The 13,206-nt window shown below is 35.9% G+C and overlaps 1 protein-coding gene across 1 annotated transcript in view; it reads right to left on the reverse strand.

The window, feature by feature from the left end:
* anapc1 (anaphase promoting complex subunit 1) overlaps positions 1-13,206 on the reverse strand; it is a 74,061-nt gene that overhangs the window by 6,691 nt on the left and 54,164 nt on the right. The window contains exons 39-44 of the mRNA XM_073873531.1: positions 12,518-12,604; positions 11,762-11,879; positions 9,032-9,109; positions 8,826-8,893; positions 5,656-5,794; positions 5,190-5,276 (exon numbers count right to left, since the gene is read on the reverse strand). Coding sequence (XP_073729632.1) covers positions 5,190-5,276; positions 5,656-5,794; positions 8,826-8,893; positions 9,032-9,109; positions 11,762-11,879; positions 12,518-12,604 — 577 coding nt within the window. The remainder of the gene's footprint in view (positions 1-5,189; positions 5,277-5,655; positions 5,795-8,825; positions 8,894-9,031; positions 9,110-11,761; positions 11,880-12,517; positions 12,605-13,206) is intronic.

The following is a 13,206-nucleotide window of genomic DNA, read 5'->3' on the forward strand; positions in this document are numbered from 1 at the left end:
TACCTCTTCCTAGGGGGGGCGTGACAGAAAATAATTGAGAAGCACTGGCTTAAACCAAGTTAAGTTTAGTAATCAAGACAGCTTCATGCTAACATGTGTAATAATGTTTTAAGCGTTTAAAACGCTTTAATGCAGTTTGAAAGTTGGACATTTGTGACCCTGTCTGTGAAATCCAGGTTAAAGTCTCAATCTACTGTAATGTTACTTTAATGATAAAAGAGGGAATACAAAGTTTGATTTCATTCATTGATTTCACATTGATTTAAATTTTTGACATGACCATTAAAGATATCAAAGTTATATATTCACAGAATGTTCTTTGTAGGATGTCATTATGTAGGATGATTTAAAGGCGGGGTCCATGATCTCTGAAAGCCAATGTTGACATTTGAAATCACCTAAACAAATACGCCCCACCCCAATAGAATGTGGACCTTCAATTGATAGACCCGCCCACTCGGTTAGTAGACACGCCCCTTACTGCTGATTGGCTACAAGTGTGTTTTGGTAGTCGGCCCGACTCCCTTTTCCAAAGTGTTCTTCAAAAATCATGGACCCCGCCTTTAATGTAGAAAACATTAAATCACAAATAAATGACTTGGCAACATGGTAAAATTTAGCTGGGTTTTCAGAGACTGGGTCACATTTTATTGTGGTATTATAGTGTATGTCTTATATGGATGCCATCCATAGTTTTATTTACTCACCCCCATGTCCTCCAATATGTTGATGTCTTCCTTTGTTCAGTCAAAAAGTAATTTAAGTTTTTTCTCAATTTAATAGACTTTATTGGACCCCAACAGTTTAAATGCAGCTTCAAATTTCTCCAATCGATCTCAACCAAGCATCTTATCTAGCAAAGTGATTGCCATCTTTGGCAATAAAAATAAAAATACGTAATTTCAAAGCACAACTTCTCTTCTTGCACTATCTGTGTGACGCGCCAGCGCGACCTCACGTAATGCGTCAGCACGTTGAAAGGTCACGAGTTACATATGTGAAATGCACATTTGCAGACCATTTTAAACAAAAAACTAACATAAGGACATTAAATTGTATCATTCCACATACAACAACGTCAGAACGGTCCTCTTCTCCACACTTGTAAACACTAGCGCGGTAGTTTTGCATAAAGTCATGCTTGACCTTTCGAAGTCATGACGCATTACATGAGGTCGTGTCAAATGGCTAGTGCAAGACGAGATGTTGTAGTTTAAAAATACATATTTTTCATTTTTCTTTCCGAAAATGACAATCGTTTCGCTAGACAAGACCCTTATGCCTCGTTTGGATCGTTTAAAGCCCTTTGAAGCTGCATTGAAACTGCAATTTTAAACTGCATTAAACTGTTAACTTTTGAGGTCCAATAAAGTCTATTAAATTCAGAAAATCCTGGAATGTTTTTCTTAAAAACTTAACTCATTCACCGCCATTGACGAGTTATCTCGTTATTTATGAGTTCATATTTAACTAATAAATATGCTTTTCTGGACGAATTTCAAAGTGAAAGTGTAATACCGCTTTTATCCACTAGATCGAATTTATCAAAAACGGAAGTTAAAAAGATTTAATGAATTATTTTTTACTGCCTTTATGTTAGAGATCAGACTCAGAATGACTATCAAACATAAATTTCTTTACAAAAACGCAATTTTTTAAGCTTTTTGCTCAAAATGTTGTATTTTTGAAGAGAAATATCCATATTTCAGTGGTTAAATTAAGTAGAAAAAGTAAATATATAATGAAAAGTTTTTTCCCCATTTTGTTTGTTTGTTTATTGTTTGTTTGAAAGCAGAGGGTGTGTTCTTTAATTTGATATAATTTGTATGTTTATACATTTATAGAAAATAATTTTTCCTGCAAGGAATTTTGTGAAAATTTTGTTAAAATCACAAAAATGCAGGTGGGCAACTTTTCTCAAAAAGGCTGGCGGTGAATGAGTTAATTTCTTCTCAACTGAACAAAGAACGACATCAACAGTTTAGAAGACATGAGGGCGAGTAAATTATTGGGATTTTTTTTTATAAATGTGGAGTAATCCTTTTAAGGTCATATCACATAGCAGAGTCAAATTCTAATTTCTAACACAATGCAAAAATAAGGATAATTAAATTTTTTTATATATATTGATATTTTTTATTTTAAAGTAAAATATGTCCCAGGGCTTTCTGTGTGAGATTCACCTGTACCTGTAAACATTTGTGCACTAAGGTAAAAGGTTATGTTTGTGGTTACTGACAGTAGGTCACAGGTGTGATGCATAGTCAACACCAGCAGTAATATGAAATGTATATAACGTCAGATGCACTTTAATGATTTCCATAGGCTTTATGGTTTGGACAAACTGTATTTTCTATGCCCTAACCGTACCCCTCTCACAAAAAACGTTTTGCCATTTTAGATTTTCAAAAATAAAGTTTTTTTTCTGATGGCACGATGATTACATGGACTAGATTTGAATAGACTTTAAGCAAGAGGGACTATGTGGCATTGGATTAAGGAGTCAAGGCGCTATGAATTATGGTGTGGTGGCTGGATAGCTGGGGTTGGTGTGTAATATATTATGATCAATAAAATATCTATCATAAAAAATCATTCTGTACGATTTATAAGCTTGTTTGTTCATTCATGGGGATCCTAAATTTAGGTATGAGCGTGAGAGACATTCGGGCCAGTAAAAAGGTATTGTCACTTGCCCCATCGGGCCAGTGCTTGAACCTCAGTCACTAAAATACATTTTCATCAATGTATATTATTTAACATCTTGGAAGCAGACATTTACTTGGGTAAAACACGACGAAAGGAATGTTGCTGTCAGTTTACAGATAAAGCAGAAAAGTTGGGAGCCTTTTTTCGTTGGAACTTGTCTGTTGTATATGTATTAAATTATATTTGACACTTGAATTATTATTTTTAAATATGTGACACTGACATTTTTTTATTGGGGCCAGTGAAAATATTGGCAGGGCATGTGAAAACCTGAACCACTGGTCTGACATGTTTTCTTGCTAATGAGCGTTTTTATCAGGCTCTTCTGTTTAGGTTCAGTAATTTCACTTTAATGGCAATGAAAAGGTTATTAGTCAGTAATGGAAATGCCTTATTTTTGCTTATTATGCCTAATAAATTTGACTCTTTCACTGCAAACCTGCATCCAATCTCTACTACCAAATGCAGAGGTGGTGTTTAACAGTTTTTATATGCAATAAGCTCAGATGCAAAAGCCTCCAAACACCCCCTTCAATCAAAAATGAGATGATGATATTAACCAAATTCTCTTGGCACATATTACACGTTCATTAAATACCCTTTCGCTTCAAATCTGCTTAATCTTAATCTTTAGAAATACTGGTTTGATGGCAGAATCCATTAAGAGTTCAATAAAAAAATGCTCATTTACAAGAAAAAATGTCTTAAAGAGTTTTGCATCTGAGCTAGGGATGCATAACGATTAATCGCGATTAATCTATAGCAGAATAAAAGTTTTTGTTTACTTTATATATGTGTGTGAACTGTGTATAATAATTATGTATATATAAATATGCACACATGCATGTATAATTTTAAGAAGAAAAAATGTTTTATACACTCTTAGAAAGGATGTTAATTTTTTACACATCCTTGTGCGTTAAGCTTTTAACACATTATGTGTAATTTTAAAACATTATGTGTCATTTTGTGTTGATTTTGTGTTAAAATATAACACAAGTTGTGTTAAAAGTAACACAAAATGTGTTGTTTCAATAATAACACAGTGACGGGTGAATTCTGGGACAACGCATTTAGTGTGTCGTCCCACAATCAACACTAATGTGTTGTTTTTAACACATTCGTTCTAAGAGTGTATACATTAAGTAATTATATATGCATATAAATGTATATAAATTATACATAAATATACAAATGTATATACACATGTAAGTTAACTTCAAATTCAAGGACCTTTCAATGACTTTCCAATACCCTCAAATGCACGGACTAAATGTGGGGACACATTTCAAGCGAGAGCAAGGTTCCATTGTGTTACCTTTTAAGATACATTGTTACAGTTCCCTTTCAAGGGAACTCGCGCTGCGTCACTGCAGTGGGACGCCTCTAGAGGTAAGTGCGTCTGAATGTGTATATCAAATTCAACCAATGGTGAGGCTTAACAACTAAGACTGGGTGAAGCGGGAGCCAGGAAGTATATCGCTATCTGAAATATTGCCAAATACGGCGTTACAGGGACGCAGGAAGTATAGCTAGGGAGACGCTTCTCAGGGAACAACAGTTACATACATAACCCGAGAGTCGAGACGTGTTCATGTGTCAAACACAACTATGCAAAAAAGCATTTTGGTACGAATCAACATTCGCATACAGAAGATATTATCATTTAAAGCGAACAATTAGCACGTGTGCTAAAAAAGTCTAGAATTTTAATATATTATCCTACACTACACAGGGAATAATATTTTTTTTTTCAGAACAAATCTTGCATAAAATAGATTAAAGCTCCTTCAATGACCTGTATCTATGTATGTATATTTTTAACAACTTCCCAGGGCCGTGAATTATTTCCCCCAGATTCACAAACTTTCAAGGATTTCATGGACCCGTGGGAACCCTGTATGTATGTATGTATGTATGCATGTGTGTTATTATCTATACATCTATACAAAGTTATTATACACAGTTCACACACATATATGATGTAAAAAAAAACCTCCACTCTGCTATAGATTAATCGTTATGCATCCCTAAAAAGCTCTTAATTTATTTATAGTCGATTAACATAAAAACCAAAAGGCTGTTAGTTGATCTTTTAATAACTGTTTGATTGACGAGTAAACCTAAGCTTGTGAAAACTTTAGCAAGATTGAGAGACAAGCGAATATCTTGCAGTTTAGCTGGAATATTCCACCTCCACTTCCAACAAAAACTCACTCGTTCCATCTGAGGTTTAACACGTATGCAAAGAAAACCACCAACGCCGCAGCTGAAATACTGTATGTTAAGGGTTTTCTTCTTACCTAAACATTCATTAAAAGATCGAGTGTTCAGAGAATAATGCATTTCCACCTCTGACTGATCTACTCGAAGATATTTGCTTAGGAATGCAAAAAAGCACATGATCCTGACTTCAGCACTGTAAGAAAGCCCTGAACACTTTTTTCCAACTGAAAACAGCAACATGTTTATGGTCTCACATGCTTCATGTTTTCCGAGGCTCTGCAGAAGTATTCGGCGAAGGAGACCAACGCCGCGTCTGAGGTGAAGGTTGAGATGGCCTCGGGCTGCGAGGGAGACAGAAGTGGGAGGGAAGGGAAAAACAGCTCATTGACATGAAAACAAAATTCTTCACTCGTGGTTTGACTTTGAAAGAAGACATTATGCTACATTAAGCCAGCCAGGAACACAAACCTCTTCATAGACAAACATCCGGAAAGAAATTCATATGTTTGTCTGCTGTATTTGAGTAAGAGCTTTAAATGAAACGCTTGACATATATTTTAGCTTTATAACCGATTACTCTATTTGAAGGGATACGTGGCAGTCCAGCCTCAGTAAATATTGACAGGCTTTAGCCAAACCTGTTGTGTGTTATAATATCTCTCATACACACACACACACACACACACACACACACACACACACACACACACACACACAGACCTTAAAAGTGTGAGCTTCAGGGTTTCTGTTGTTGAGGTTGGGAGCCAGAAGACTCTTCCAGCCGTGTGGATCGTCTTTGTACGGGAGCTGTCCCGCCCGAAGCTTTACGTACAGAACGCCATCTCTGGAGAGAATTGATCTGGAAAAGAAAACTTAGTTAGCAATCGTTGTACTTAAAGGTCAATTTTACTGATACCGATAACTAAGGTGTTCCCTGCTTGCCGATAACCGATTAATCGGCCGATAGTTTTTAAAATGTATACTGGATTAAAAAACTCAAAGTGAAATGTATTACAAAAGTAATAAAACAACAGTACTGAACTATGAAAATGCTAAATAAAAAAGTAATAAATATATAATATATAAATAAAAATATATTTATTATATATTAATAAGTATTGAAGTAAATACTTCTGTGAAATACTCCCAGTGGTAAAATTTAAATTACATAAATGTTTATTATATGTGTAGTCTTATACTTTATTTGCATCTGTCTTTTGCATCATTTAATGATTATCTAATCAAAATAACAAAAGATGCATTGCAGTGATGATAAAAAAAGAACTGAATTCAGATTTTGATTGGTAGGATATGATAACGTAGCCGACAGCTGCATATAGTTTGCTTTCTCTCGTTATTAACTTAAAATTTGGATAAATCATGGATGAAAGTAACCAGCTGGATATAAACTAATGCAAATCAATGGTAATAATCATGATAAACATTTGGGTTGGATTTATCTGCGTGTATTTTTGTGTAACCATTTGTGGTACACTTAATATCATTGTGCTGTCAGCCTTGATGACAAACTTAGGTTCCTGCTGTTGTTTCTATGCTAATGCAGTATTTATTCAGCAAATGAATTACTTCATAATGATATGAAGCAATGGACGCAACTCTGAAAAACTATCGGCATGCAACTATCGGTGCCTTGCCGATTAATCTGTCTATCTTTTTTGTACTTGCACACAACTTAAAGGAATAGTCTACTCATTTTCAATATTAAAATATGTTATTATTACCTTAACTAAGAATTGTTGATACATCCCTCTATCATCTGTGTGCGTGCACGTAAGCGCTGGAGCGCGCTGCGACGCTTCGATAGCATTTAGCTTAGCCTCATTCATTCAATGGTACCATTTAGAGATAAAGTTAGAAGTGACCAAACACATCAACGTTTTTCCTATTTAAGACGAGTAGTTATACGAGCAAGTTTGGTGGTACAAAATAAAACGTAGCGCTTTCTAAGCGGATTTAAAAGAGGAACTATATTTTATGGCGTAATAGCACTTTTGGGAGTACTTCGACTCGCCTGAAAAGTCCGCTCCCCTTCTCACTCTCATAATGGGAGAGGGAGGGTGTTACTGCGCCGTGTCGAAGTACTCCCAAAAGTGAAACGCACACTTGTGGACCATTTTAAGCAATAAACTGACACAAAGACATTAAAGTGGTTGTTTTTCATGATCCCAACTTTAGTTGGTGTGTAATATTGCTATAAATAATACCTGCAAAATTATAAAGCTGCAAGTTTAATGCCATTCTTTAACAGAATTCAGTTTTCAAGGACTACAGAGAACGGCTGGTTTGGACTGCAACCCTCTGCCTCCCAAAAAAATGACGTCAATAAAATAGTATTTGACTAACCTCTGCCTATGGATGCTCCGATCTGATATTCGTATCGGGTATCGGCTTCAATATGGAATAAAAGTCTGGTTGAGGGGTAACGTTGATGCAGGATCTGATCTGACATTTCTATGCACACGTCACAATCACCCACATTCAGCAGCGCACATACCAGACGCGCAGAAACTCAAAAGCATGCACACAGTCGTTCCATATTTAATTCTCTTTTTAATTTTGGTGGCAAAAAGGTAGGCTTTAATAGTTCATAAATGTATTCAGGAATTGAATTTGAAGGTTTTAATAGAAAAAGTTTTTTAAGATAAGGTTAAGGAAAGATATACTTAGTTATAAAATAATTTATAAAAAGATTGGAAGCACTGTTTATATTTATAAGTATTATTATATGTAAAAAAATTTAATTTCAATGCAGTACATACACTAGAAATATTGTGTTTTTATGTTAAAATAACTCTGCGGTCCCCCAACAAGGTTTCCATTTCAGAAATGGCCCCAAGTCAGTTTGAGACCCATGTCTTGGGTGAAGATAGATGAGAAGGTAAATGGATGTGTACTGTATTATTATTTTGGGTTTATTCAGTCTTAAAGTGGCAGTCACTCTTTCATTTTTAACCTAAATACTAAAAATATATATAGTATCGGATCGGTCGATTCTGAATCCCAGGTATCGGGATCTGTATCTGAGGAAAAAAATGTGGATCGGAGCATCCCTACCTCTGCCCACATGAATACCCCAGTCGGCAGCTAAGCTAAGCTGCTGTCGAATCACAACACACTGAACCAGCTACACAATCAGAACTCGTTATGTATTTCTGAAGGAGGAACTTCATATAACAAGAAAGAAGTAAATTGTGTGAAAAATACTGCTTTTTTACACACAAAACATGAAAACATGTTTTATTGCACACTGTAAGATCCACCTAAAGTCCACTATATGGGAAAAAATTTTTCCTCAAAAACTTAGAAAGACAAACATCTTGGATGACATGGGGGTGAGTAAATTATTCTTTAATCCCTTATAATTCCTTTAATTTCACATGTCCTGTCCTGTTTTATCCCAATCACTAACTAGCAACCAACAGCAGTCATTTCACCGTCTAGGTTAACTATAGACACAATATAGTCCGGCTATATATAAACCCACTTCAAGCCAAAAAAATCCTGAATTTTAGTTTGAATGTCGTTTTTGCCAAAACAACAATGATATCTCCATCACGTAAGCAAGGTCAATAGTGTTTGGTTTCATTTGACTCATTTCATAAACTTTTGGCCTATGGTTAGACATCTATTAAAAACTTAAAATGGTTTAGACGGCTGTTAGACATCTCTTAAGTGTAAAATTGCTTGCCGGGTATGAATATGTATGGAAACAGAGTTTATTTGTCTACATTGCCTTTCATTATATGAAATAGAGCAGCTGAGGCGTTTCATTTTGTGTTCCACAGAAGTCAGTCATAGTGGTTTGGAAACAGCATAATGGTGAGTAAACAATGACTACTATAACTAATAAAAGCTACACACAAACTTACTGTAGGTGTTGGGTTCCTTTGCTGATGTCAATGTTCAGCTCCCAATATCTTGGACCTTTCACCATAATCTGGATACAGATGAAGAAATGCATGTATAAAAGGGTATTTAAGTGTTCACGACTTTTACAACTAAGTCATGTGTTTGATTCCCAGAGAATCGCTTTGAAAACATGCATACATGTAACTGGCGAGTGTTTGTTTGTTACCCGTTTAAGAAGATGAAGTTCAGGCAGCATAGTGGGAGCCATTAACTCAACGGTGGTCTCCTCGTACCACTGCGTCTCCTATAAAACATACACACCACACGCAAACACAAAAAGAGTTAGCCAATAGCCACACATAACAACGTATACGCATATCTGCATGCTTGCGTAAGCAGAGGCGTCTATGTAATTGCAGGAACAGCTTGTTCTCTTCCTTTGGCTGCTGGCATTTAATTGAAAAGATGAATCCTCTTGAAAGCACCGGAGGGGGGAACGGTCAACCTTCAACAGTCCTGTACTGTTTTTATCTTCTGAGAATCTCTTTGATGTGGCCCGCTGACACAATCACACAGCTAAACGCTGGGACACACCAATTACACACTCCATTCATCACAATCATTTCAAGGACTACAAAAATAGTACATGTTTGTACTCGAGTTTGCTAAACTATTTCTAAAAAAAACACATTAATTGTCATTCACAACTGTAAAATTTCATGGCCCAGTATGTAACTTTTCGCCGCCAGAGGTCGCATTTTCAAAACAATAAGAAAGACGAGGCTTGATGCTATGAAAAAAAGTTGAAAGTTGGGAGATGTCGTTTTCACCATCCAGAGAATTCACAAGTGTAAACCGAGGATAGCACGGATGTTATCAGTCCTTCCAGAAAAACGCTTTTTTTGTGATTGTTGCGGGCAAAAATCCTTGATCTCGTGTCATGTTTTCTTAGAAAATGCGATGGAATATGCGGGATATTTATGCAATTTAATGTGATGAAACTGCGTGACGTTGCAAAAACTGTTTGCAACTTTTGCAGCTTTCATTGATGTTCACATCGTGTAATTACATCACTTCCTAACATTCCCATGACAAAAGGGGACATGGCTGCGCATGTGTGAAGTAAATGCAAAATTTTTCAACTTTCTGCTAAGATATACATGACTTTTTGCTACGAAAATTTGGGGATTATGAAATCATGCAAGCCCCACATATTTTGCGAGCAAAATCAGCAATTTATGCGGTGAAAGTGCGGCGTATTTAAAAAATGCGGCCCCCGCATAAATTTGTGGACTTTGGCTGATTATGCATTGAATCATGCTATCGCATTATCACATTTTTCTGGAGGGACTGTATTATGCTATTGATAGGTGACAATGACAAGGGACAAGAAGACATTTAAAAAATTTGAATTTCTCTGAATTTACAAATCCTTGGAGTTTTTGGGATAATGTGGGTAAATGAAATATCTCTCACTGTGCAAGTGGCTTTTGGATACTTTATCGCAAAACTGTATAAATCATGTCTGAATTAAATTTTAGTTGACGAATATGCAATTTTATCCATCTGGAAATTATCGGATAGTAAAAAGGAATGTGAAACAAATCCAATAACATATCCTAATAGTTTTCAACTCAATTGTTGTGCGGTTAGTGTTGTAACCTTTATTATAACCATAACCAGCATTGAATTACATAAAAAAGTAGACTGCATGAAATACTTTAAACAATATATGAAGAGTTTGGTTACAAAATGCAATAAATTCCATAAAAAAAAGAATGGAGTTACCGCCAAAATCAGTATTGTATCTGATCAGTATTAAAAAGTAAGTTCTTCATTTTACACAAAATCCGATATCCGCCGTGTTATTCTGTCATCTTTTCTTTCTTTTTATCAAACCGCAACAAACACCAGTTCTTCTTCTCCACAGAATGCAATAAATCCGCTTTACCAATCACAGCACACCATTCCACACATTGTAAACAATAATGGAAACGCTTTAAATACACACAGAATCCTAGTTTTCCTCATCTTCTTTGTACTTCGTGATCAAAAAACAAACAAAAACAAAATACTACTTTTGATGGCATTGATAAACCTGTGGTGGTTTCTGTGGCGGGGAAGAAACGTAAGCCATCAAAATCGTGAGGCACTCGGGCGACGGAAAAATGCCGGCTGTTGCTTGTTCTAAAATGACAGCATCAAGCTTCTGTCATGCTAACACATTGACCCCAGGGGATCTTATGAAAAACTTTTTATTATTTTATTCGAAGCCAACGAAAATCGAGCAGGACCAAAACATTTTACAGCCGATCGCTGTCAAAAAAGTTCAACAACGACGTCCCAAGGATGACAGCAGCAATGACAGTGTTCTTAACATGACAAAGTAAGTGTTTTGATTAACGCCATTAATGTTTATTTTTATCAGTGTATACCACTAGTTAACTAAATGAATATAACATGGCAAAGATGAATGCACATTTATATATTGATTCAATAGATTTATTACATTTTGAAAAAATATATTTATTGCAATTTGCGGGAGAAAAGTTTTTATAATAAATCTTTGAAAATCAAATTATGAATTTGAAGTTTTAATTTTATTATAACCTAAAGATGCTACGTGTAAGTGGTTTTCATCTCGTCACTTTCTTGGTATAGAAATGCAATAAATCCATTCTGACTAATTTGGGTAAAAATGCCCAAATTAGTCAGAATGGATATGTTGCATTTTGGAACCAAACTCTTCATATATAAGTATATCAATATATCAATACCCAAATATCTATTTAGCTATTGTTTAATGCTATTCTGGCCACCCATACCGACCAGGTGACATCAACCGAAAGAGAAAGCGAATCAGAAGCAAATCTTCAATTTGAAGTTGATTTCATTTTGACTTTATATGCAAGTTCTTCTAAAAACCCACAAAAAACATCGCACATGCAACACATACCTTGTAGGTGACATCTAGCAGAGCATAGCAGGGTTTCAGCGTGTCCACGTCTACAGGAACCAGCAAACGAGCTTCTGCAGCGAGGACAACCAGGTGGCGTAAAGCCTGAAGGTGATACCTACAGATATGACCAGAAACATCTGTTTACTTTAAACCAATAAAAAAAACCCTCAGAACTGCCCACAACACTGACACATACAAGTGTTATAGTGCTAATATCTAAATGCACATTGTTTAGCTATAAACAACTAATCAGAAACTTCCCTCTTTAAATTTTCATGTACTTCACACAGGAGCAGAATTTGTCATACCCTGGCCAGTATGTTTCTCATATATGTATATATTTTGTACTGTTTGCTACATAAAGTCATCCAACATAATGCAAAGACCATTCTGTAAAAACATAATCTTGATATCTTTAATATCGAGTAAGATTGTGTCAAAGATTCAAATCAATGTGAAGTCATCACTATCATTATTACACTATGAAACTTAGTCTGGATTTCACAGATGAGGTCACATTTGATTTATTATATAAATTTAAGTGTGATTTAAGTGTCCAAATATATTTTAAGCCCACCATACAACAGGACAATGTAACGTCACCATGTCGATCCCCCACAGTTCCAATTCTGAATAACAAGTATCATTCCAGTAAAAGTGAAAGTGGTTTTCCTCATAAGTGTACACAACGATTATTTTCCCTCATTGAAAGACGGTGTGTGTCAGCAGCTGTTTCGACGGCCGTGTGTTTACCTGTTATCAGTGCTGTGAGCTGGAAAATGAGGATAAAGTGCACAAAGGAGAGCGGCAATAGCAGAGTTGGAAGTGCTGAGCGTGTACCTGTAAAATAAAGTCAACATGAGTCTATTAAAAACATATGTCCCCATAACAGGTGTGTTTTATGACTTTCCATCTTGATTGAGTATTTGACTTTACCAATCGTTGAAGTAAACATACATCATTGAACAATAAAGGCACAATGATGTTGAAAAACAAACAAAGGACCCACAAGCAACATATTCAATTGTGCCTAGAGGCAATATTTCTCAACACGCACAATTGACTAGCGGGGGGAAATTGGTCATCCATTGTTCAATGGTATGATTTGTGCTCTTTAAAAGGCCTCTCTTCAAATAATGGCAGAGTTAAAGAGTCTACTTGAACAGCGTATGACAGGAGGAGAGCTCTCGCTGTGACTTTTGTTGACCTGACTGCAGGTCACTCAGCTTATTTTAAAAGCACGGAAGTGCCGGCCCATCGTACCAAACGCTGCTTATTTTACCACGCTTGTTATGTCGCTTTTTTCATATCTACTCCACGTTGAGGCTTTATAAACAAATATGGGTGGCGTCCACCACTGCTGCAGGCCTAATGTGTGTGTGGCCTTACTGAACCGAAACGGAGAGTGGGGTCAAGAGAGATAAAGGAGTATATTTGGCAGT

This window comes from Misgurnus anguillicaudatus, chromosome 11 (genome assembly GCF_027580225.2).
Source record: "Misgurnus anguillicaudatus chromosome 11, ASM2758022v2, whole genome shotgun sequence".
Taxonomy (NCBI): domain Eukaryota; kingdom Metazoa; phylum Chordata; class Actinopteri; order Cypriniformes; family Cobitidae; genus Misgurnus; species Misgurnus anguillicaudatus.